Below are 27,816 nucleotides of genomic sequence, written 5' to 3' on the forward strand. Positions count from 1 at the left end.
TGAGTTCTTTTGTCCCATCCGTATATCGCCACGTGAATACCATGTATTGTCGTGACGTGGCGATTGGGTCTTTTCAGATCTTGATATTAACCTAACAAAAAACCCTTAGGAGTCCCCAGTGGATCATCGGAACTGACACACCTCGGCATATCAGCCCTCACCACTGAGGCTGTCCACCCTGCCCTATGCTAAAGTTTAAAATCCTAGTCTCCTCTCATCGTTGTTTTTCTGCATAAGTATTCTTTTGATGACCAACTCAACTTTTTTCCAAGTTTCTTCACTGTTTAACATGCTATTGATTAGTCTGCCAGTTCCATCAGATGACAGGTCAATACCGTCTGTCTCTTCCCTCCATTTATGACATACAGTGAAAGTATGTTCAACATCATCATCACAGTCACAGTACATACAGGCTGCAGTTTCCCTTCTACCGACTCTATGCAGATAGTAATTAAAACTACCGTGTCCTGTAAAATACTGTGACGTGTAAAAGTTTATTTCACCGTGTTTTCTATGTATCCAGTTCCTTAGATCGGGGATTAGCCTTCTGGTCCTGTTTCCAGGGCCTGCTGTGCTCCATCTCTCCTGCCATCTCTCTATTAGCCTATGCTTCGCTTCATGAACTTCAACACCTTGATCTCTTTCGACTCTGAGATGAGCCATAAGGTCGATCGGAGGCACTCCTGATAAAACGCATAACGCCTCATAAGAGACTGTCCTGTACGCGGAAACCACGCCAAGCAACAGTCTCCTATGTGTCCTAACTAAGCGTGCCAAGTTCTTCTTTATCCGTACTGAAGGCCACCATACCGGGACAGCATATAATATCGACGACATAACCGAGGACGCAACAACCCTCCTTTCAAAGAGCTTTAGGTGCTCTTTGAGAAGTCATAATAATATTAAGAGATTTAGTCATCTTATCAGCCCTATTGCAAACCTCGTGTATGTGTTCCGAAAATGCACCATTTCTCTGAAAGGTGACCCTGTTTCTGCTATTACTTGTTCTTGTTCATTGACCTTGATATTTAGCCGTTCGATGATCCTTCTGCCAGTAAATGTAATAAAATTACATTTACCAGTATTTAGCGTTAGATTCCTTTCACATAGCCAAAGATTTATTATCTGCAATGCCAAATTGGCCTTTTCTTGTGCCTCCAATTCATGCCTGTCACTCGCCAAGACCACCAAATCGTCGGCATAGGCCATAACTTCAACCCCAGCAGGATAGTCTAGATTTAAGATCTCATCAAACGTTAAGACCCATAATAATGGGCCTAAAACTGAGCCCTGGGGCACTCCACCATGTATATCTATCTCCATTTCTCCTTCTTGCGTTACCACTTTGCATGTTCTATCAGAGAGGTATCTCATTACTTGCCTCCTCAAATATGGACTAACATTTCTTGCTAATGGCGCACTATGTATATGGCTCCATTTAATGGAGCCAAACGCATTCTTGATATCCAATGAGACAAGCAATGGAACACCCCTCGTCCTCCAGGTGCCGCGTCTTACATCTGTCATCCAGGAGACTACTTTCTTGGCGGCCATCACTGTGGAGCGACCTTTCCCAAACCCATATTGCTTTTGGCTAATCCCCACTCCTTGCTCAATTTCTCCAATAATCCTTGCGGCAAATATCTTCTCGATCACCTTGCTCATATTATTTAAAAGGCTTAACGGCCTGTATTGAACTTGTTCTTGTTCCTTTCCACCCTTGGGGAGAAAAACAACTCTTGCTTCTTTCCAGCACTGCGGATAGCAGTCATTCTCTAGCCCATGGCTGGCAATGTCCGTCATTTACCAAGGCCGTTGTTTGAAAAGTCCTTTAAGTATAGAGGCTGGAATTCTGTCTACGCCGGGGCTTCTTTTATTGCCAAGCTGGCCAATGGCACAATTCAGTTCGGCAGGTGTAAATCTCCTGGGCTCAAAATCAGGTAAGGTGACAATCGCTTCTTCTTCGCACGGAAATAGCTCGTCGAACTGGACCCTGGCGTAATGCTTGCTCAATATCAGTAAACGCCTGCCGAACTTCTTCGTGACGATTTTGTATGCCTGGCCCCAGGGATCATTGTCCAACTCCTCGCAGAGTCTGGCCCAATGATCCCTTTTGGCTCTCTTGATAGACCTATTAAGCTGACGCCTTGCCTCTATATAACTCTGCGGTGTCATATTCAGAGCCGCCTCTGATCCTTGGTCTTTGCTTTTTCCTAGCTTGTTGTAGAGTATTGCGAAAGTACGCTACCTCATTGGACCACCAGTATACTTGTCTTCTACTCCTGGTGGCCCTTATCTCCCTGTCCATCTCTTGTTGAATAATTGATGTGAGGGTATCAGGTGTCAATTCAATTATAGTGCTAAGTCTTTGTGACACTTTATCGACTGTTTTATCCACCTGGCGAGCCGTGGGTCTAATCACGATAGGTCTTTCTACTGCAGTATAGGTGCCATCTCTTATGACCAATTGTAATGAAAAATGGTCACTAGCGATATCATTGTCCAGGACTGTTAATTCACACTGATCCCTCAACCATCTGTTGTCAATGATGACTAGATCAAGTATCAAGTAATGACCCCGAGCCTCATAGGTCGGCGTGCCATCATTTATACAGTGACCATCAATCGATTCCATAAACTCTTCCATTAATTCACCGCGTCTATTACTGTGCGAGCAGCCAGCATAAACAGTTTTGCAATTGAAGTCCCCCAACAAAACAAACTTCTTATTCTGCCTAGACAGAATTCTATAAATGCTATCCAAAAACTTCTTATAATCGATGATTGAGATGTTGGGGGAAACATACGCCGCTACAATAATTATGGAATCCAACTCCGTCGCTATTACTCCTTCAGCTCTCTCCTTGAAGCTCAGGGCCATTCTATTGCTTACATTCCTGATGACCACGTCACCCACTGCGATCCATGCTGATTTCGCCGATTCATATCTATTAGGTTCCGTGATCACCAACAGGTCAACATCACGTTCAAAAGCCAGTTCATGGAGCAAGTCATGCGACAGCGTGCTTCTGTTCGCATTAGCTAAGAGGAGTTTAGTCATGTTTATTATGAGAACACGCCCAAGCACCAGTCCGATGTTCATGACTTTCACAATTGAGGCAGCTCTTAGGCTCCCGACACTCCGCAATCCTATGCCCTTTGCCGCCACAGTTAAAACATAGGTCCAGCCTGTCTGGGCCCTTGCAGTCTTGTCGACGGTGCCCAGAGCCCCAGCATCTGTAGCACTTTTCGTCATCTTCCCTAATAAAGACTCTGCAGTTCACCCAGCCGATACGTAAGCGACTTACAGGATGTGATCACCGTAAAATTTTTAGTCTCCGCGATTCCAGGTCTAATTGAAGAGATCCTGATGTCCTCCATATTACCAACTCTTGACGTTACTGCCGCTAAGATATCTTCTTCAGTGGTATCTACTTCGACATCTCTGATATGGACAATGGTTCGACGCCCGGCTCTTGTTTTAAGATCCGCTTTTAGGTCTGCAGCTTTACTTTTTAGAATACTCGTAAATTCTTCAGCACTTTTAGAACCCTGAATTCTTACCAGTACCTCATCATTTCTTCCTTTTTTTAGTGAAATTATGTCTTTAGCATCATCTTTTGCAACCGCCGTCTTCATGGCACCCAAAAGCTCAGCATATGATTTACCCGCAGCTTTGACGACTAATGTTCTGCTGTCCTCCGCAGGAGGGGTTGACTTCTTAATACGCATTTGCCCGGGCCTAACCTGGGTATCAGCACTGTCCGTATGTAGAGTCAGAACTTTGATAGCTTCTTCTTTTTCCGTATAGAGGTACGACAAAATCTTTTTAGTATAGTTTCCTGTACTATTATTAGGCAATATATATGCTAATTCATAATTATTTCTTTTAATTCTTCTCAGAGCTTTCAGTATGGTAAGCATAGTACTCTTCTCATCAATGCTAGAGTCATAGTAAATTTTATACTTCCTCCGCTTCATTTCTGTCTCCTCTCCAAAGACAGTTTGCTCATCCTTCATAATATCCCCCGCCTTATATTTGGGACTCCTTGTATCATTATTTTCACTGACACGGATTCTGCAAACATCTCTCAAGCTACACGTATTCCCTACTCCAGAAGGCAGCTCAGAAACCAAACTCAATTTAGCCCTAAGTACGTTGGGCCATCTCTTATGTAATAACTCAATAAGTTCTTGATCATCTAGCTCTCTTGTGAGTATTTGTTCTATATCATCTTCTCTATAGGTGGACGTCGTTTGTGTGGCCTGCGAAATTAAGGTCAAAGGCGCCGACAGATCAGTCAAGGCATTTAAGCCTTCATAAATCTTCTTTAGCTCCATTTCATGGGTGCCTATATACTTGGGCAAGCCGGGCCCTATATGTTGCTTAAGTGCCGCCATCGTGAGCCATAGTTGGTGAATCAGACTTCCCAATGTCTCTGGCAGGATCCTCCTCATCTGTGGACCCTTGCCGCGCTCTCTTTTTTCCCTTAACGTCGGTTTTCTTGACGTGAGGTAACTTCTGTGCTCTGGTGCTTTGCATGGCTGTAGCTTCCAGCGGGAGCAAACGTCGTCTTCTCGTGATGTGTCACAGTACTCAGGGGACTGCCCCAAGTCCTATGAGTACCCACAAGTGTGTTTTATATATAATAAAACACTCTAAAAAAGTATCTTCTACTCACTCTTCTGAATTGTATGTAAACTCAGTTTATACTTCTTCACTATTGATCACTTATATCACTTCAACACCTTATAAAAAGTAAATTATAGCTATTTTAATTCACTAAAAATTCACTGAATAGTTTGAAAACTAAAAAACACTAATAAAAAAGTAATTCTGTGTCCAAAACGCTTGAAATTTTCAGATCTAGTCCTTTAACCATAACACTTTAACATCCAATTAACAAATCAATGAAAAAAACCGAAAAACCTATCAAAAAAGCGACAAAACGCGGAGCAATAATAAGACGTCCTCACAGTATGAGTATCCAAACTCGACTTGGTGTATTTTTATTTAATAAATTTTAAAATCACGCCTTAAAGGATCTCCTTTAATAAGAGAGTTTAAGTAAGATCACTTTTAAATCGTATTTTTGTATCTTTCAAAAATGTATATTTATTGAAAATCACAATCGTACAAAACGCATTTAATATCAAGCTTTTTTTTTATATTTATTTTGAGTAAATATAAACGAACTTCTTTTCAACTGGATTTTTTTCGAAACGCTTTTTAATGAATATCTATCGCAGTTAATAAGCTAAAAATATTATAAGGACGAATATTTTTAAAATTAACAGGAAAAAAGGAAATGACTAAAAGAGTGACTTTTTATAGTCACTAGAAGAGTGAATGATTTTTTATCCTTTTTTATAAAGAAAGTAAAAATAAAACGATGAAAAATTTTCTTTAAAATAAAATAATAAAGCAGTAGTAGCCGAGCCATTTTTTTTTACAGAGAAATAAAAATAAATTGCGGAATACCTTTCTTAAAAAAAGTTTGATTTTTATCTTCTATTAGATCGCTCCGCTTTTCAAATAAACAAGAATTCCTTCGAATCTACAATAGTTTAAATTTATTTTGTTTTCAATTACGCAAGAAAATACAACTCAAACAAAAGGTTTGTCGTTTTAATTTTAATCGATGAATTAAAAAATAAAAACGTGAAATTTAATAAGGAAATCAAATAAATTTTTAAATTTACCTTAATGATATTAATTCTTAAGTTACTATAAAAATACTGAAGTTAAGTAACATCGGATACGATTAGTAACAGAACGGTTGACCGTTCATCTAATTCATATGCGATTTACATTATTTTTAACCGAACAAAAAACGCCAACGATTTATCCCCGTATGTAGTATGTATTGATGTTCGGTTAAAACAGCAGAGCCTCTGGACCGATCCGAATGGCTCTTTTAATCGATATTTGCTTATGAAATCTTCGTCGCATTCGGTTGTAAGTATCCAAAAAGGGAAAAAATTTAAAATGGAAAAAGGGATAAAATGAATGGTTAAATTTTGTGAAGTTCGGTAAGGTTCAGATTTTTAATGTTTTATTAAACGTATTATACATACTCAAATCTAGCAACAGTGAAGCATTGCCGGGTCTGCTAGTATACTAATATATTTTGCGATAAAACTTTACGTATATGAATTTCTGTAAGAGGTCAGATTTTAAAAAAAAACTTGCATAAGATTTAATCGGAGACGAATTGATTTAAATACGTGTGAAAGATTACCTTTTTCCTATTATCTTTGGAATTTTAAAAATTATGCGATTATTTTTTTAATTATTAATCATTGGGCTTAAATATATCTCGATCGAATCGTGTTTTATTTCCAGGCTCCACAATCAACCGCAAATAAAAAACGTGCTCGAGGCGTAGGTCGCGATTAGCGTTCTTTTATATGACGACAAAAAAAAGAGCTAAATTCGACTTAATTTTGTTCTTCCTGTGTATTTGTTTTGCAAAAATAAATATAAATAGATGTTTTATATTTTTCAAATACAATCGTTTTTTGAAGTCGAGACCGAAATAAAAATTATACGAGGTAAAATTGCTAAATTCGAGCCCTAATGAAATATAGCTAGAACCTATGGAGCACTATTTAAAAAGTCGTTTACTGATTATTTAAAATATATTTCCCGAGATCGTTTCCCATTTTGTATTTTACGATCTATTCGTTCGATTTTAAGTAATAATAAAGTAAAAATATTTAAAAATTTTTCGGTATACATAAAATAGAGATATTTCAAGGGTGAAGCCGGGAACGTTACACGTCACTTTCCCCAAACCTTTTTAATTTCTTTTCGATTCCTAACTTACCGAGTCAAACCAAAAAATAAAGTTAAAAGGTAATTTTTGGTCGGTCAAACAGACAGAACAAGCGAAGAGTATTTAGACGCAAATATTTATAAGCATTTTTCTATTCTTAGATGAATTATCGTATTTCAGCGTTCGTCTACTTAGTTTTAAAATAATCTATACTATGTTACAAACTATTAGATCGGCTTTTATGTTAGCCGATTTAATGAAAAGTTTAAAAAAGTATGATTTTCTTAATTTTAGAAAATTCTGTCGTCGGTAATTTTAATTTCTGTTAAAAAAGCCGCGGCGGCTGAAGCCGCTTTCCGGAAAAGCCATACGATTGTGGATTGTTTCTGATGCACGGCTTACACACGCAATTTAATTAAAAAATATTTATCATTTTATTTAAATATAATATTTTTTTCGTTTATTTAATTCAACGATTCTAACTAAAGTGTGCGCGCGCATACCGTATTTAAGTCGCACGGGTGTGGTGGTACTAGCGACGACGGTCGGCACTAATTAAACTAATAATATTTTACAACTTATATGGAATAAATTTTGGTCGTACGGTCGGCAGATTGGTGTAACCTCGAGGCTTAACACACCAGGTACCGAATCGACCGGGCGATCGAGTTCGAGACCCGGCCAGACCGAGTTACTTTTTTACATTTTAAATGTTATTCATTTATTTAATTTTACCGCTCGCCTGTGACGTCACAACACAGCAAACGACTAAAACAGCTATACGTCAGTGCTACCGACTGTTGAAAGATTAACTAAATTAAATAAAATAAATAATTAATATGTAAAGTGTAAAAAATAATTTAGTCGGCAATCCTGTGGAATTTCAAATTTCTCGGTCAAGAGGACGAGGGGGAGGCAAGTTTCCCACAGGGAAAAAGAGAAATTCCAAGATGGCGGATCGCGTCACTAGCGCTCCTTGTGGTGACAGGGGGTATTATTAACGCAGTATGCCCGCTTAACCGCTAGTTTAGTGCATTTTTTGCGGTAGGGGTGCGATTTTGTAAAAATTGTTTCTTTCTAAATATTGTTATTTTTTAATCTTAACAAATCTACCTAAGAAAAATACGACCTTAATTAGTCAAAATCTGGAGATACTAAGGGCGACCGGCACCTCGCTCTAAGGCCTCATCTCCTTGACGTTCTAAGTTGAAAATTTAACGGTATCTTTGCCCCATATATAGAAGTAATCTGACTTTGGTCTGAATCGGTCCAGTAGTTCCGGAGATATAAGGTGATTTAGATGCCGACACCGAACAAAGCTATGGACATACGAACATTAACATCCGGAAAATTTCTATCCGGATTTCTATCAAGTTCCTGTGAAAACCGCATATTCCGGAATCGGACCGATTACAATACTTTCCCTTCTACAGCTGCAGCTCTGCTATAGCGCTTTCCAGACGGAAAGTAAAACATATATTTAGTTTTATTCTTTCGATTAAGAGATGACTCGTTCGATAACACGTTTTACAACGGTAAAATAATAGATAATAGACTAGTATATCGCTCGAACATTAACCGGTAACTCCTCCTAGCTGCATCAGGTAAAAAACTTACACCCTATAACGTTCTGATAAAATTTAAACTTTATAATAATGTTAAAAAAATCCAAAAAAAATTCAAGTTTTTCATACGAGGATCCGTGACGAAAACTTTTTTTAATTTGTAAAAACAACACGCCGTACGAAATTTTCATATATATGGTAATTCTGAACGAAAACGTTTTGAATTAAGTTATAGCGTTTTATTTATAAACTCTCAAACGATATTGTTTCAAATTAAAAAAAAATAATTATAGAAACATTTTCTGTTATTTCAGATTTATATAGTGCTAAAAATGTTTGTTACGAGCCAAAAAAAAAAACAAACAAAAAAAACCAAAAAACAAAAAAAAACAACGAAAAACTGGCTCGGATGGAATGCTGTTCAGGAAGATACTGTGTTGTAGCCGTGTTTGATGTAAAATACCTGACGGTATGGAATTTGTTGTTTGAAATTCTACGAACAGGTTAGGTTATGTTAAAATTAGGTTAGGGGTTGGTTTACATCACTCGTATGAGCTATTACAATGGATGTACAGTATATACGCATGTAAAATAAAAGAACAAAGCGATTTGTGTACATTAAATCAAACACTCTATCGGCTTGCATCAACGATTAATTACTTTCTCACTCGATCTCTGTCTCTCTTCCCTTCACTTTCACAGCATCGGAAATTTTTTCCCAAACGCCTATAAACAAGTGCCCCAGCTACATATGCGATGACGTATCGAATAGACGTTTGATAAATTTGCTAATTATCGTCGATTATTATTTCATTAACGATCGGTTTAGTGTTCTCACAACTCCTTTCTTGTCGGGACAAATTTTTAATCTCAAAATATCTGCTACATCCGAGATTCCTAATTTTGATGTTATCTACACGCAATCTTTTTCTAATTCTTTTGCGTAATAGGATAAGAGTATCGACGTATTAACGTATTTCATAAAGCGTAATTTCATTCTCTTGGAATGATGAAATCGATTTCGTTCGGGACAAAATCAAACCGTACCGTTTTCCTTTGAAGCTGCTTAACAAAAGAGTAAGCTTATTATAATTATTAAATATTTATTACGCCCAGGTATATTCCTATCTGAAGCATAATATCATCGATTAAGTATCAAGTATAATATCGATTTCATAAGAGATACTCAAACCTCGGATAAGTTATTCATCTTATCGACGCAGATCTGCTGAAGACGGAGGATATTCTGCCGCTGTAAATGTTTGTGATAATGTGGTAGGAAAAGGCGGTTGTTGAGATGCATTGTGTCGCTCTATGTTATCAAAATATTTTGGTGCGGGTAAATGTCAAGTACTGCCAGTCGATTCGAGCGATTAAATATGTCTGCTAGTACGCGAGTAAAGGGTCTGATCTAGCTACCTTTTCTGTTTACAATGAAAAGACCGAGGTGAACGACTGTATCGGCGGTCGGAAGCGTTTTGGCGATTTTTGATTTTTCTATTTACTAAAGATATCCGGCTATAATTCGTTTAGTCGTTCATCTTGAGACCAATCAAGTTTACTTCACCGAGAATAATATTCATCGACGATCCGTAAAAAACAACACCGACAGAATTTTTGTGACGCGTTCATCAGACGAAGGTGTAGAACGCTTTTATATTAGGTAGTTCCGAGGTATAAAGATACTCAGTCTGGCGATAAATTTTCTATAAGAAAACACGCAAGATGTCGAAGACTGTCCTGGGATCGTAAAGGATACGACACTTGCTAGTTATTCTTCCCGATCGAGCTGAATATTTTCACCCGAGGAAGTTATTACACCGCGTTCGAGGCCCGGCTTCATCTGAGAGTTTGAAGACCGTTAACGGTATCGTTCGATCTACTTTCAAAGATGCCTGTCGTGTACTCGGTTTGTTGGAAAATGATGGTCGTCGGAAAGATACTCTTGCTGATGCCGCCGTATCGAAAACCGCTTCAAAGATGAGAGATTTATTTGCTACGATTTTCTGTCGACCATCTGGATCTGTAATTTTATAGGAAACATTTCGAACAAATTTTTGTGAAGATCGATAAAGCGATCGACGCGATAACGTGGAATTAATCTATTCTGAAAAAAATCTTTCTTTAATCTTGGTTTCATCGAAATAGAGGATAAGGTCGTCCGTCTTTCTGAGAAATAGTCGACCGAATTCGGGATGAAGAAATCCGTGGTGATCTTTATAATTTGTTCATTAGGCGTCCTCACGTGCGAAGAATTAAATAATTTTGTACATGTAAATTTTGTAAATTAGTCGACGATCAAAGATACCCATTCGATGTCGCATTGTTGATAGCGTGTCCGACAATCGAGGCAAAGTTTGTTTGTGGATGCAAAAGCTCCCGGAGGAACCGTGACAACGTTTTTGATCAAATTTGATGTCGGCTACTGTAAAACCTGCACGCCGTATGGGATCGGCTGCAGTGCCGTAGGTTCTGCAGTGTCCCTTCTTACTGAAAGTAGGCCTGCTTACTCGACTTTCAAATTACTATGAATTATATTTAGCGAACGAGTATCTGTATGTCCGATTTCAAAAGATTATTTTCGTTCCTCGGAGAAATTCTTCAATAAAAATCATTCGTAGTACGGGATGAGTCGCAGGGCTCGCATTGAAGCCAACGCGATCGAATATTACAAAATCTTAGCTCGAATAATAAATTTACGGTCGGCGTAACCTTCGTTTTCGACACAGATTTCAACAGACTTTTCAAGTAATTCCAAAAGCCGGTATAAAAGTTTTCAGACAGATGTAAAAGCGTTTATAAATTTCACATGTTTGTAAAAATATCGAAAAATCAATTTCCGCACGAAAATGAGAGCTTTCGTTGAATAAACCGTTAATTTCCGATGCCATTATTAAAAATAGGTGTTGGAACTAAAAAAAAAAAATTGTTGTTTTATAACTATCGATAAAAACATATTTAAGGTTGTCGATTCAGTCAGCGATTTGATTTCCAAAGTTTATTCTGACGGTTCAGGTTATCTTTGTGTAAGTCGTATCTTTGTGTGCGAAAGATAAATAATTTCGCTAAGTAATATAACGATAGAAAATATAAATATCATTATTCGTGAAAAATTGGACGGCAATCTCCACGAATATCTCTATCGTTACGATTTTAAGCACCGATGGTGCAGTTCAATATCCACAAAGGTTTCTTAGTGCTTTCAATCAATCGGTATTTCCACTTCATACACTGAAATTAAAAGTCGATTCTCCAATATTATATTACGTAACTTTCAACCCCCAATCTGTGTAACGGTAACAGACTATAGATCAGGGCCACGCGTAACAATATCTTTATTTGTCTTCAGTCATTTAACTGGTTTGATGAAGCTCTCCAAGATTTCCTACCTTAAGCCAGTCGTTTCATTTCAGTGGAACACCCTACATCCTACATCCGTAACAATTTGTTTTACATATTCCAAACGTTGCCTGCCTTCACAATTTTTCCTATCTACCTTTTCCTCCAATATCAAAGCGACTATTCTAGGATGCCTTAAGATGCGGCCTGTAAGTCTGTCTTTTCTTTTAACTATATCTTTCCAAATGCTTCTTTCTTCATCGATTTGGCGCAACATCTCTTCATTTGTTGCTTTATCGCCCGTCTGATTTTTAACATTCTCCTATAGCACCGCATTTCAAAAGTTTCTAATCTTTTCTTCTCAGGTACTCCGATCATCCAAGTTTCACTTCCATATAAAGCGACGCTCCAAACATATACTTTCAAAAATGCATTCCTGATATTTAAATTATATTTCTGACTGTTTCAATTCGTTTCTTCTGTTTCATGTAACAATATGATGAAACTATAATTTTTACCGGGCCAGTAATAGGAAAAATTGAATTTATTCCTTTAATCCCTGTGATCCCTACAGACCCACAGTTTTAGCTTAAACATTTAGATTCCCGCGTCAGAAATTCTTTTGTTATTACTATTAACGATTCGCAAGGAACAATTTTCGCGTTGGGGTGAATCTCCGTTCAAAATGTTTCTCCTGCGGCCAGTTATTCGTGGGATTTTGTTTGTAAATAATAAAAAAAACAATAATAATAATTTACTCAGAAGTTTTACAGTTCTTTTATTTTATCGTGTTTTATGGCATTTTATTTCATTGAAAAGTTGGTATTCATCCGATTTAATCTATTTTATCCGGAAATTTGTGAATAGCTATAACTGAGAGCGACAGTCACAGTTGCTACATTATATCTGACAACAGCCAGCCTAATTATTAAAAACCTGTTTTCAATTTTTGAAGTTTTACACGCATATGGTGCGTGATCTCTATAGCGCTAGCATGCAAGCGTTCTGAATTGTGGTTTATTTTTTAATTATTTTAGGTATTTTGTATTTTCACATATTTATAAATATTATTTCACGAACTTATATTTTAAAATACTACATTAAATTTTATTCGGTCTTTAACTAATTAATAAAAAAAAATATATAAAATATATGTTGTAATTTTAATTAATATTTAAAACAGTAACTAAGAAAGAATTGTTTTTTCTTTTCTAATTATAGTGTATTTTGTTACACCGCTCCGATCGAGATTTTACCACGGCTTACAAGAAAGCGGCTTATTTTGCTTCCGTTGCCGTTTTTAATAATAAACTACGGTTAATAAAAATCTTTCTCTCGCATTATTAAAAATGCGATTAAAACACTTTCTTTTTTCTTTTTTGAAACAATATTACTACGTCGATAAATTTTTAAATAATACTTACCGATTAAAAAATAAAAAATACACCTAATTTTTCTTCCGTTCAAGGTGTACATAAATATGCGCTCAAATAATTTACATTAACGCTTTCCTAGTTGTGAATTTTTTTTTTAGTTTTTATATTTTTTCCTATAACTAGTATCTTCGTGTACGTAATATTATTTCACGTATTTATATTTTAAATAATTAATACGGACTTTAATCTTACTTATCTTTTATTTTATAATTTATTGTTTATTTAGTGATGTCGGTTCGATTAAGGTTCTACCACGGTTTCCCTTGATACGTCCAAACAAATGTTCAGGCAGTTACTGGTTTTATATCTACAGTGTAGACCATCTACCGGTTCTTATCGCGATCTATTTAACGTATTACTTCTATGTATTCTATTTATTTTGGATGTAATAAATACGAGATGAGCGGAGGTCTTAAAGGAATTTTCGGTAAAGTTTCGGTCTCGATTGACGGTTCAACTGAGATAGATCGTTCCTTATGCGGGAGGCATCATTTTTTTCTTTTATATCTAACCCCTTCTTAACCTGTACGACAGTTTTACGCGGTAGTTTTTAGCCGCGCGCTCGTTAAAGCTGATAATGTTCGATGAGTTTTAAAAGCCTATCACCGCGATTGAGCGGTAGCGTCTCGGCGTTTCATTTGGAGGTCCCGGGATCGATGCCAGGTCAGGCGCGGGATTTTTCATACGCTAAAAAATTTCATTTTCATATCCCGCGCGCTAGCTTTAAGCATACGGGCGATATCATCGAACTAAAAAAAAACTACCTTTTGAGTAATTAGGAGAAAATCGGCTTTTGCCGTTACAGGGATTTTACCTTTCAGGCTTAACCCGTAGCACCGGTTTGGAAACAGACGATCGACTCGCGACTCTTTTAAGTTATAAAAATAATATATACCGGTTCTATTCTTCTCAGTCGGGTAGCGTTAGAAATAGGTTTAAGAAAAAAAAAAAACGGTAATAACGATAAAGCACGAAACCGATTACGTTGTGAGACAAACGTCCTGATCCGAAGCGAAATCAAGGTCTCCTCCAGTAAGCGAGCGTTAATTCTCTCCGCAATCTCTCAGAAGATGAAGACGCGATTATATCGACGGGAGCTGTGCGTAATCGATTAACGATTTTACACTGACCGGCTCGAATACTCGCTAAAAAAAAATTCCTTCACCGCCAGAAATGAATATTCTTGTTTCCGGTGTTACTGAAACGTTCAATAACAAAAAAATTAAATTTTAAAATCGGCAATCGAAGTCGGTTCTTTTAGTACATAATTCGTTCGGTCTTCCGAGGTCGTCTGAATTTAATATTTCTTTCGTATTCCTTGTGCGGTTTCAAATTATTTAATTTCAACGTACGTCATCATCGTTTCAGAAGGTCGATCGGCTGGATAAACGCATTTGTTTGTCGGACGATCGGTTAATCGTTAAGTAATTGCGAATTCGGAATTACGCTAGTCCGATTCGCCCGAAGGGTTCGGTCTCAGCTTCGATTTTTTTATCGATGCAGGAAACGATAAACGATACAGGTGGATGATATAACCTATATCATCGTCGTTTGTAGATGCGATAACTGTACGGTGTACAAAGTAACCGAGCGACAGAGAGTTTCAAAACGCGCTAGCGCGGTAGGAGTAAGAAACCGTACGTCAACAAACTTCCTGCACCACTGCTAGTGCCGTATACGATCGGATTTGCTAAACGGGAGGACAACTGTTAACGAATTTTCCGGGTTTTTATTTTAATTATTCATATATTTCCTTGAGCCTCTGCCTTCTGACTTCGTTTCTCGCTCGGCTAGAGTTATTTAATACGCGGTTAGAGTATTTTTATCCAACTGATATACGGTTTATCGTAAAGTACGCTTTTGATCGTAACCGGCCATTATCTTGTATACTTACTAGAATATAGAATTGTATTGCTGTCTAAACCTTTTATAGTAATTCGGTGTGATCGGTTTGCGGGCCGACAATAAGTACAAAAAATGTTAAATATAAATCTTTTTATATCGAAATAAGAAATCTCCATAAATGTTTCTAATTCGCATCCTGCTCCTGTTTTGTATTCCTATTTAAAAGCTGTGTAGAAAATTAACCATTATTTAAAACAATTTGTTTTATTAATAATCAGCCACATTTATATTTTGAAAATATAAACAATCGCCTTTATTATGTATATTTAAAAAAGTGAAAAAAAAATAAATTAAACGATAACTGCCAGATTGCAAGTGCGTTAATTAACAATCATTTTAAAAAGGGAATTTGTTATTATTAACATATGGAACAATATTTATTTTTAAAATTATTTTAACCTATGAAAATATACGATTGAAAATAAAAGTTAAAAACAAGAGCGTTCAGTAAATTATTCTAAAGATTTATTATAAAAACATACCGAGAGTAGCGTACAAAATTAATACACGGAATTCATCGGATGGAGAAGGAAATCGATTACAAACCTATGGAAATTTCCGCTGGAAATTAATTAATTTTTTTTTTTCAAATTAATTAATTTTCTTTTTCTTTTAGTACACTAGCTGATGTGAAGCAGCGCGGACGTGTTTTTATTCTGGTTCTGGATAAGTTTTCGTTGTTTGTGCATTTTGTTTTCGTGTTCTTGTTTTATTTTTATTTTATTAAGTATTTAATTTAGATTAATTTTATTTATTTCAATAGCGCGTTGCTATGGACCGGTCCAAGCTGTTTTCCATAGCATCGGCGATTCATCAAATACAAGCAACTACATTTTACCTCACATGAACCTGTACGCTTTATGGAAAACTGCAAAGTCGTTCAAGAGACCCCCTGCAGTATATTCCTCCTCATCGTAATCGACGGAACGCGGAAGGCAAACTTATTTGCTGAAGACTTTTCAGTCGTATTCCAGCCCGTTTATAGCGAGACAGATGCAGAAGAGATCCGGGAAATCTCCAATTATTTGGCTTCTCCTTTACAAGTGTCCTTGCCGATTACGCGCTTTACAGTACACGAGGTATCTTCAGTCATTAACGATAAAATACATCCAGCAGACGCCGGGGTATGTTTTGATCACCGGTCGGGTTCTCCAGGCACTACCTCGGCATGCGATACGCTTGGTTACTTTGATTTTTAATGCTACTGTCCGAATCGGTAATTTTCCTGGTCCGTGGAAAATTTCACAAATAATTGTGATAGCAAAACCGGTAATGACCCGACAAATGTAACGTATTATACGCCTATCAGCCAGCTTCCTATGCTCTCTAAGGTGTTGAGAAGACTGAAGCAGTTCGTGGACGATCAAATTCCGGCTCGTCAATTTGGGTTTAGGGAAGAAAATACTGTTGTGGAGCAGGCAAAGAGGATCGGTAACGTTATAAATCATGCTGTAGACGAGAAACAGTACTGTTCGGCGGTTTTCCTCGATGTCAGTCAGGCTTTTGACAAGGCTTGCAGGTAGGGCTGCTCTGTAAACTGAAAAAGGTTTTACCGCATGTTTTTTACGTACTGCTAAAATCTTATCTAGAACACAGGTGTTTTCAGATTAAACATGCAGAGTTTTTGACAGATTTGTTCCTTATTCAATTCGGGGTACCTCAGGAAACGTTCTCGGAGATAAAAATAAACGAAACAAAATTAAAACAAAAGTTCACCCATCGTAGGTAAAACTGTCCTCGTGTTTCTATCTTCAATGTTTTGATTCCGAGATCTTAGGACTGTAAATATTTGGGTTTTCATCTTATAGGACATAGATCTCGGCTTTCAGTGAAAAGTAAATTACTGATTTACAGATCAGTTTTGAAGCCTGTTTGGACTTACGGGCTTGAATTGTGGGGTAAGGCGTGCAATTCGAGTATTGACATACTTGAACGCTACCAGACAAAAACACTGCGAGAAATGTTAAACGTACAATGATACATAAGCAATAGCCTCAAGTATAATGATCTTAAGTTGCGAACCGTTCGGCAGGAAATCTCTCTGGTCAGTCTACGTTATGAAAATTGTTTCGATTGGCACCCGAATTAGTTGGCGGTCAATTTACTGGCTAACACGATCAGTAATTTTTCAAGATTGCTAAGGAACAATATTCTTGGTTTGTCTTATCGTTTCAATTAGGTGACTTTATGGTCTGGCTGTACGCACTGCTCTTCTATTTCGTTTCGTTGTTGTCGTTAAGTCACCAGTCGCTGGGTCTGTGACTATTTTATGTTAGTTAAAATAGATCTTATTTACTTATTGTTCAATTATCTTGCTGAACAGATTGTAAAGTTGCTATATCGTTATGATAAAAATAAATTTTTCTTTTGGTTTTGTTAATTTTAAAATCTGATGTGGACACTACATGACTTCCTTTTACGCCTATTAAATTGCATATACACATTTTTTTACAATCAGAAGTTAAAAATGATCAATAAATCAATATATTTAAGGCAAAACAAAAGTAAAAAAAAATTGTTTACAATTAGAGGTTAATAATTGGGTGTGTGTCAGCACACACACACACACACACACACACACACACACACACACACACACACACACACACACACACACACACACACACAAATAATGTAGTAGATTGACAGAAGTTGGTTAAGCGCCTATCTATATGTAATTTGCATATGCATGCATGTGTGTGTGTGTGTGTGTGTGTGTGTGTGCGCGTGCGCGCGCGCGCACGCAGGCTCTTAAAAATGCGTCTGCATAAGTCAAATATCAACCGAAGTTTTATTGAAAATGTCTATTAAATAATTTTTTCTTTCGAAGACAAAACTATTTTTCTAAATAATTTCAAAATATGATTTATTTAAAATATCTTTGACAGTGAATTAGAAAAAAATGTATTGCAAAAAGTAGAGGGTGTGTTCGAAATAAATTACTGTAATTTACCTCTTCGTTGATTTCAGTGCCGATCGAGCGGGGCAAACAAATATTAACGATACTACGCTAAACCACGACAAGTTCTCCGATACGCGTAGCCGATTTTTGTTTTATTAAAAGAGTAGTTATTCAGTATAGTATTATCTGTAGGATTAAGGCCTTAGCGAATTGAAATTTACTTCTTTTGGACCGTGTAGACCCTAAGCGTTGCGGTGAGAACCGTACACGGATAACACGGTAACACGGATAAGACCGTGTTTTCGCTTTCTTGGAGGTTTCCACAGGGAAGGTGCTGTGCTCTCATGACGCGGATTGCACGAAAAATACGGCCAAAACGTCTGTCACGAGTTGTGCGGGAAAGGCTGCGACCGGAACCGCACAAGGAGTGCGCAGCAAGGAGGGGCGAGCCAAGCCCGAAGGGCGACTCTCTGCGAAGTCAAGGGAAGTAGGGAATGGCGGTGTAGTGATCTGTCCTAGGAGGGAGGTCTTGGGAGATAAGCCTGCTAAGAAGCAGGTGAACTCTTTGACCAAAGGTTTAGGGCGGATCGAGGGGATGCGGTCGGAATAAAGAGTCGAGAGTGTCCTTGCAGATTCGGCAGCTTGTCGACTCTATTTGAGTCAATGTGCATTGCTGGTCTCGGATCTGGCATTAAAATGTGAGGGACTCCAATGTGCAAAAATCTTTCCTTGGACTCGGTCGTTTCACGATTGTCCGGCAAGGTGGACCAGGTTGTGGAGGGAGTCACCAGGATTCCGTTCTCAGTCCCTTGCTGCGGAACCTGGTCTTTGACGGGTTTCTGGGATTGACATTCCCAGAAGGGGTCACGGCCCAGGCTTTCGCCGATGACTGTCTCCTTTTAGTTCGTGGTAATTCAAGACCGCATCCAGAAGATCGAGCGCAAGTTTGATGAGAAGTTGCTGTTTAGCAACCGCATTAGGCAGACGCCGTCTCAGTTACACACAAACTTAGGAGGATTGCTCGGAAGGACTACGGGTTGTCTGGCCGTCAAATGCACATGGTGTACAGAGGTGTCTTCGAAAGCATTACCTCTTATGCGGCGCCCGTTTGGGCGTATAGGTTAGATACGAATAGAGCAATTATTCAAAATTTAAGGAGTGTCCAGCGCAGAGCCTTAATTGTAAGCACTGGTGTTTCTAGAACAACATCCTACGAGGCTAGCACCGTATCGGGAAAGGCTCTCCCAATCGATTTAGTGGTGAAAATTTGGGCAGCCATGAGGAGATTGCAAAAAAGCGGGGAGGCCGAGGAATTTGGGATGCATTTTTTTTTGGGCCGGGCCTGTACCGGACGGAAGGGTGATCAGAATGCACGGGATCTAAATTTCGTTCAGTTGTTCATCTTCCGTCTGCGAAAGAGGCTGCAGAGCCTCGCAATGGAAGCTTCGCAGCTGAAATGGGACACCACGACTAAGGAAAGATCCCTGTACTCGTTTATACGGGATCTGGCGGAATGGTATTCCTCTAGCTCGTTTATAAGGGCAACAGGTGCCCAGCCAAACATGTTGATTTGAACCAATATCTGTTTCGGATCCGCCTGGTAGCTGATGAGCTGTGCATCTGCGGGAAGGTCCAGTCAAATGAACACCTGATGTTTGACTGCCCTGCTCTTTGGTGAAGAGGGCAGAGACCAGGCCACCTTGGAACTTAGAGGTTAATGGAAAAATTGGCCACTTACAAGCGGCGAGTCAATGTGGCGAGAACCGCATTGTCGGACCATGTGGGAGTTCTTAAATGCGGTTGCTATGTTCAACCGGCATCAATAGTTTACTTAAGGAAAAGTCTCCTACCGCACTGTTGTTGGAAGCTAACCTAGATGTATATGGCTGAACACCAGCCAATTAAGGCTCCAAGCGTTTTAATATGGTGGACAGGTACTTGACATTCAGCGACCTAGGAGTTGCAGAAAATTGCTGTCTAGACGAAGTAAATTTTAATTTATGGATTTCATATAAATTTTTAGTAGTTGTCGGGGTGCGCCTATCCATTTTAGCAAATATGACAAGTGAGCGGTTGGAACACGTAAGCTGGTGGTGTATGGCACCGCGCTTAGTCTGCTCACCCTTTTAGGTAAGCTCTAGAGGCTGTTTAGGACACTGGTCGCTAAACTATTTCGTGGCTCAGTAGTGCTTTAGGGCGATCGAATGGGATGGTGGCGGGAAAAATGCCAAGCAAACCAAAAATCACCGGACCCGTTTCTCTTATTTTGCACCCTTCTGTCTCCGCCAGCTCGGTCCATAATATATATAATGATGAATTTGTTTTTTCGTTTGCAAGAAAACGATTCAAAGATAATTTCCCCTTCTCACCGTTCCGACAATCTTCGGTAATTAGGAAACGAGGGGCTTTACGATTATTATTCGATCAGCAAAAACAAAGGTCCCCTAATTTTTTGGAAATTAGATTCGTTTTAAAAGATCGACTGTGTAGGAAATTATGGCCGATCCGAATTTTTTCAAGTTCCGACTCAAGAAACGGAGTAATACCAAAAAATAGATCGTCCCGAGGTAGGAGAATTTCCTAAATTTTATTACTTTCTGTTTTTTTAATTTCGTGCAGTTATTTAAGAAGTTCTATAGAAAACTTTGAAACTAAATGTGAAAAATATTAAACGGGCTCCGTTTTGCTTCGAGTTATCGCTGACCAAAATTTTTAAATTCATTAAATTTTCCGTTCCTCACGACATTTAAAGTAATAAGCAACAATAATACCCTTTCCGTTAAACATTTTTGAATCGCTTCTTCGTAGCTCTCGGGGATGTGTAGGTCTCATTCCGAAAAAAATAGATAGTTCGAGATAGATAGCTCGAGGTATGAGCCTTTACTAAATTTCACTTTTCTTATATTAAACGGTCGACAATTTATTTTACATAATTTATTAATGCTTAATGTAAATTAATACGAGCGCGATCGTAACACGAATAACAGCATGATTTCAAGAAGCGATTCGGGTCATTAAAATAAGACAAAAAATAACCGTAAACAGTTAGCAATAAACTGTATCCGAAAACGCTTAGCGTATTGAAAATTATTACAAGAGTTCAGTTTTAGCGTTGTTCGATATTAAGTTAACCTCTCCAAAAAGTCTCAGATATCTAAGTAGAAAAGCCGCGAAGCAAGCGATATTAATAACATTAATATTTATTTACTTATAAAAAATCCTTTAATATATTTAGAAGAAAGTTAATTAGCCAGAATTAAAGCGGTACAACGTACACGATTAAAATTATCAAGAGAAAAATTGCTAGTTTTACGTCGATGATAAATATCTCCGAAGGGAAGAAAAATGCGAAAAATATTCAGGTGATATATCGGAAAGAAGAAAGGGGTATATTGAACAACAGAGAGAGAGAGAGAGAGAGAGAGAGAGAGAGCGGGAGAGAAAGAGAGAGAGAGAGAGAGAGCGAGAGAGAAAGAGAGAGAGCGAGAGAGAGAGAGAGAGAGAGTGAGAGAGAGAGAGAGAGAATGAGAGAGAGAGAGAGAAAGAGCGAATGAATGAATGAAATGGAAGGAAAGACGTTAAGGCGCTACGTCCATTGTAGACGACCATTGTATATTAAAAATAAAAACAACTAAGTAAAAAAATAAAGAAGATAATAAAAAGAATAAATGATAATTTAAAATTTTTTTTTAACAGAAGGATAATATTGTATTTAATTTTTTGGACTTTACCAATAACGATAACCGGCTTTTTTGGAACAGTTTTATGTAATATTTAATTAAAATGTAATATTCAAACGTTACAACTTAAATAGCTAATCGCAGAAGTTATATTTAATATAATTATATTAAAATGTATTGGTTTTTTTTTTGTGTATGTTATAACAATTATGTTTGTATCGCTATAATTATATGTTCGATTAACATCGAATACGGACGGTGCCTGCGGTGTGTTTGTCATACGTTTTGGTTTCTGGTAAAGCTTAATTTTAAATGTTACTTTGATATCCGATTTAAGCTAAAAAGCTTTCTATTTAACTTGTCAAATGTCAAATGCATTTCGTTTGAAATACGCATTAATTTATTACATTTTATACGCATGATAAAATACCGTTTAAAAAATTTATTTACTTACGATTATTTGAGTACATATGTAAACAGTGAGCTCAATTTTAACCTGCCTAACCGCGGTTTAACTGTGAAATTAGATAGCAATCGTGAAAGACGATTCCGTTGATTTATTAAGACGGAGTTAAAAATACTCTTTTACGATACTACACTACGATACATGTGCTTAATACGATTCAGGTCTCGTGGTAAATAATTATTTGACCTAATTCAGGGCTCAACAGTTATACCGGTTTAGAAGTATTAAGCGAAACATAAAAAATAATTATTTCTGTTACGGCAGTATCTCCTAGTCGGATCAGAGATAATATTTAACAGAAGTTTAACATTTTGTAGAAAAATACTTCTTCCGTACTTCATGCGTTTTCAGCGATCCGTTGGGGAAATGTAACATAACTAACGAAATTAAGATAATTATATGCCCGCCTACAAAATTCTTAAATTTCAGTACTGTAAACATCTCGTATAGTACTACCGCCGCATCGAAAGCCTAAAAAAGTTGAAATTATAAAACGGCTATAAATACTCCGATTCCTTGTCTGATCGAGTTAAAAATTGTGCGGAATCAAAATATTTGAGTCAAATTAAAATGTTTAACGTTCAGACAGTTTGGAGATATTTATAAAAATTCAGACTGACATATTTACATACGTACGTGCATCTCGGAATTTTCCACGGTGTTTTTTGTTGTTTTTAGTCAGAGAGGTTAGTGGAAATTAGAGATTTAAAAAATACCGCGTCCAAACTTTTGACCGATCACTATACGTTTTCTTACGGCTATTTACTGGAAAGTGAAAATTTAACGAAAGCATTCTCTATTTTTAAAAATCCGAGATAACGCCGGTGTAAACCTGTTGGATTTCAAAGCGGAAGCTTTTCGGACGATATCTCAAAATGTTCTGTTTATATTAAATACCGACCTCTTGTGATTTCTTATGATATCCGGTTTAATGCTGAAATGCTTTCTACTTAACGTGGCAATTGTCAAATGCATTTTTGAACGACAGCGTGAGCAGACTAAGTGCGGTGCCATACACCACCGGCTTATATATCTCAACCGCTCACTTGATATATTTTTGCTAAAATGGGTAGGCGCACCCCGTCAACTATAAAAATATATATGATATCTATAAATAAAATTTATTTCGTCTAGGCAGCAGCAATTCGCTGCCACGCCTAGGTCGCTGAATGCCAGCAAGTACTTGTGCGCGTCATTTTATAGCGCTTGGAGCCATAATAATTGGCTGGTAGTCAGCCATACTCAGGGTTAGCTTCCCGTGGCAAGCAATGGGGTAAGAGTCTTTCCCTTACGCAAACTACGGATGCCGGTTGAACAAAGCAACCGCATCTAGGAACTCCCACACGGTCCGACAATGTGGTGAAAGCCACATTGACTCGCTGCTTGTGAGTGGCCAATTTTTCCCTTGACCTCTAAGTTCCAGGGTGGCGCGGCCTCTGACCCCCCCCCCTCCAGAGCCGGGTAGTCAAACATCAGTTGTTCATCTGACTGGATCTCTCCGCAGACGCACAGCTCATCTGCTGCCAGGCGGAACCGAAACAAATATTGGTTCAAGTTAGCGTGGTTGGTGAGCACCCGGGCACCCGTTGCCCTTAAAAACGAGCTCGAGGGATACCATCCCCTCCAAATCTCGTTTATACAAGATTTGGAGGGGATGGTATCTTTCCTGGAGGGGAGGGGATCTTTCCTTAGTCGTGGTGTCCCATTGCAGTTGCCATGCTTCCATCGCGAGGCTCTGCAGCCTCTTCCACAGGCGGGAGATGGGCAACTGAACGAAACTTAGATCTGGTGCACTGTGATCACCGTTCCGCTACGGCACTGGCCCGGCTCGAAACCGCAGCCCAAATACTTCGGGGCTCCCGGCCTCTTCGCAATCTCTACATGGCTACCCGAACTTTCACCACTAAATCGATCGGGAGAGTCTTTCCCAACACGGTGGTAGCCTCGTAGGAGGTTGTTCTAAAAACACCAGTGCATACGGTTAAGGCTCTGCGCTGGGCATTTCTTAAATTTTGAATAAGTGCTCTCTATTCATATCCAACCTATGCGCCCGAACGGGCGCCGTGTAAGAGATCATGCTTTCGAAAACACCTACGTACACCATGTAGATTTGACAGCCTGACAACCCATAGCCTTTCGGAGCAATCCTCCTAAGTTTGTGCACTACTGAGACGGCGTCCGCCGCTACTTGCCTTACGTGGTTGCTGTTTAGCAACCATATTAGGTTATTTAGGTCAGTTTTGGTTTGCGGAGAGAGTCGCGTATGCGACGGCTGGTACTCCGGTGACGAAGGAGATCTGATCACGATTACAAAAAAAATCAAAATTTTCAATAAAACAACATTGGATTCGGTTTGATTTGTGGACCAAATTACGTTTTTAACTTACAGGTTGTGCAGTATTAAAATTATAACTGAGAAAAAATCAAAATTCCTAGTAAAAAACGTCAGGTCACGGTCGATCCCCTTTAATAACTGACGTTTTATCAACAAAATTATATTTATTGAGAGCGTACGTAATAGATAAAAAAAAAGAAATCAACATTTTTAATAAAACTATTTAAGTGAATCTCGTTTGACTCCCTTTGCTCGACGGCTACCTTATGCGTATCATTTTTAATAACAGCCACGAGTTGAAAAACAGATAAAGCATAAGAAACTATAAAGGTTAAAAAAAAATTAATTCTGAAGTCCGGGTTCCGTGAGATCCTCTTAAAAAAAAAATCGTTTCCTGTCATTTACGTTAATAATAAATACAGTTGTCTTTTCAATGTCGAACGATATTTAAAGAAACTATAATGTTTTGTTTCGATATCCTTTTTCGAAAAAATTTATGTCGATGCGATTCAGAGATGTTAAATGAAATACAGGGCCGACACGCGTACGAACAGAGACATTTTTCGGAAATTTCTGATATCTTTTTTGTATTTTTGGAGTAAGGGGGGCTTGAAACGTTGCTATTAGCGAAAACCCCGATACTCAAAATTTTGGTTTTCCCTTTACAGCTGTACCGCTTCAGTAACGATAAAGGTATAGCCATAAAAGTAAAAAATGAACCTAATTTTACTCTTAGAACGATATTTAAAGAAACTATGACATCGTTTTCTCTGATATTTTTTGTAGTCGGCATATCAGAAAGGCCTACTAGCCTTACTAGGGAGGAGCCGGTTAATAAAATGCGCTCAATCGAATACGCAACTATTTGTAATACAGTATAAAAAAAAATTTGATGTGGACACCACATGACTTCCTTGTACGCCTATTAAACTATACATACACATTTAAAAAAAAATTAAAAGTACATAACATTTTATTTCATTAATAACTTCTGATATTTTCATATTTTTATTTTTTATTGTTATTGAATTATTATTTATCGTAAATTCTGTTTTACCATCAGAGGTTAACACTCATTAATAAATCAATATATTTAAATTAAAAATAAAGTTAAAAAAAGAAGAAGATGAAGTCTGATTCGAACCGATGTGCCTTCCCCTTGTAAGATCCAATATTTCATTAATTAAAATTTCATTTGGCTACAACTCTGGAACCGATGAAAATAAGAACCGTTTATGATGTATCGTTGAAAACCTTTCAATGAAGGCTTATTACTGCAGTTAAGACAAACTCAAAAATCCATTTTTTTTTTTTTGGGCTTTTTTGAACACATTTAGTTTAGTCCATTGCAATCAAAAGGGGAGGTGCAGAACTAGATGTTACGACGACAGTCCTAAATCCAAAATTTAAACATCCTACGGCTAATCTTTTTTAGTTATGCGAGGCACATACATATGTACGTACGTACAGACGTCACGCCGAAACTAGTCAAAATGAATCCAGGGATGGTCAAAATAAATAATCCGTTGAAATCTGAAAAACTATATTTTTAGCGATCACAATACTTCCTTTAATTCGTACAAGGTAGTAAAAAATTAAGAAAAACAGTTCTTTAAACACACTTATATATATATTTAGAGTGGTCTAAAATAAACAAAAATAAAAAATAGACTTTACATCGAGAATTAAATACAAATTGATATGCAAACCTAGTTTGTTATTTAATAATGTTTCCCCCCGACACTCCTTTCACTTTTTTTAAGTTTTAATTTTGGTCGGTATTATAATTTAGAAGACAATCTCTTAATCTAAAATTAAAGTTAACATTTTGTATTAAACATAGTCCATTAAAAAGAAGAAGATAACGAACGTTAAATTTAGATCGTTTTATTTTTGTAATAAACAAAAAAGTCAGCGATAAATAGTTATTTATTTGGGGTAGGTTAACCCTTTGTCTTTCAAGCTGTGTACCGTAATATTTTATTTAACAGAAGTAAATACTGTACGTACTGGGGTTACCGATAAACAATCACTAGACGAAGATAGAGTGATTGCTCGTCGCTCACTCACACATTGTCCTTGAGACAAGGCAAACGGCCCGGCCGTTCAGTACAGTTCTATCATACAGTACTTGCAGTTCCGAGTGTTGAGATGGTTAAACGTCTGACGGTGATCTGTTATGTGTCGCTTACGCATTCGTTTGGAACAGGTATTGTGTTTATTAATGTTTCCGATTTTGATTTTTAACATTTAACACGCTTTTTTTAAATTAATGTATATTTACGTTAATTGAATTTTATATGCGATATATATTTAAAATAAATGATGCAGGTGTAATGTTAAAATAAACAAGTCTTTTCAACAACCGGCATGATTTTTTTATATCGTGTAGGCTACCGACCGTAAAACAAATAATTGTTCTAAAAAACATGACTAAAAGTGAATACATATTTATTTATTTTTCGATTGCACTAATCTTAATACGTAAGTATTACAATTTGATTTTGCAGAGCCTACCTTAAAACGTCGATCGATACAACATTTTAATTAGATATTAAAAATATCTATATAATATCTATATAATTGTTTTACGTTTTACTTTTTATAAATGAACATATTATCGTATAATCTTTAATTACAATTTACATTATTATAAATTACTTATTCATTAGTAATGAAGGAGGTATAAGAACTCGATATTATTACAAAATATTTACAGCGGCTGCTGATTTTGATTCCGTAACCTCTATTTCTGTAACCAAATACGTTGCAGACTCGACTATTACAATATTCGACATCGACGAAACATTTTTATTAACGGTAAACTATACAAAAAAGTGAAATCTCTATTATGCGATGCGATAACATGATTTAGTAATTTAGTTAGAACATCGGAAAAAGAAATTTACTTAAACCGATAACGAAAAACCGTGTTTTTTCTTACACCCGGTTTAAATAGTGGGAAATTATGTATGTCGTGTCTGATTTCGATGAAGTTTGGAATATACTTTATTTAGGACCTAACATATCCGTTACGATTGAAATTATTCGTCGGAAACGCCTTTCGATCAAAATATGTACTTTTTAAGTAGCATAATATCCTCGCTAAAAATTTCGTAACTCAGAAATGTACAAACATATTGTACATTATTAGCTAAGTAAGTAAATTAGTTTCAGCGAAATTAAGATAAGAAATATTAGCTTAAGGTTGAATTACGTTAGATCAGGTATAAGGTATGGGTTTCGGTAAACGTGTGCTACATATTATTTACGTAAACAACTCGCTTTAAGTGAATTTTAATCGAGTTTAGTTAGGTTCAGTTCGAGGTTAAGGTTAGGTCGGTTTATAAATCCGGCAGAAACTTACCGTCGCTTTCCGAAGCTTATCGGCGCATTTCAAGATTTCTTC

General features: G+C 37.3%; 1 protein-coding gene across 1 annotated transcript; it reads right to left on the reverse strand.

The window, feature by feature from the left end:
• Positions 1-2,134: 2,134 nt before the first annotated feature.
• On the reverse strand, positions 2,135-3,256 carry LOC142333994 (uncharacterized). The gene has a single exon (XM_075381660.1). It carries the CDS (start codon positions 3,254-3,256, stop codon positions 2,135-2,137), a length of 1,122 nt encoding a protein of 373 aa, XP_075237775.1.
• Between the last annotated feature and the right edge of the window lie 24,560 nt (positions 3,257-27,816).

Source organism: Lycorma delicatula, chromosome 13, assembly GCF_047948215.1.
Source record: "Lycorma delicatula isolate Av1 chromosome 13, ASM4794821v1, whole genome shotgun sequence".
In the NCBI taxonomy this organism is placed as follows: Eukaryota; Metazoa; Arthropoda; class Insecta; order Hemiptera; family Fulgoridae; genus Lycorma; species Lycorma delicatula.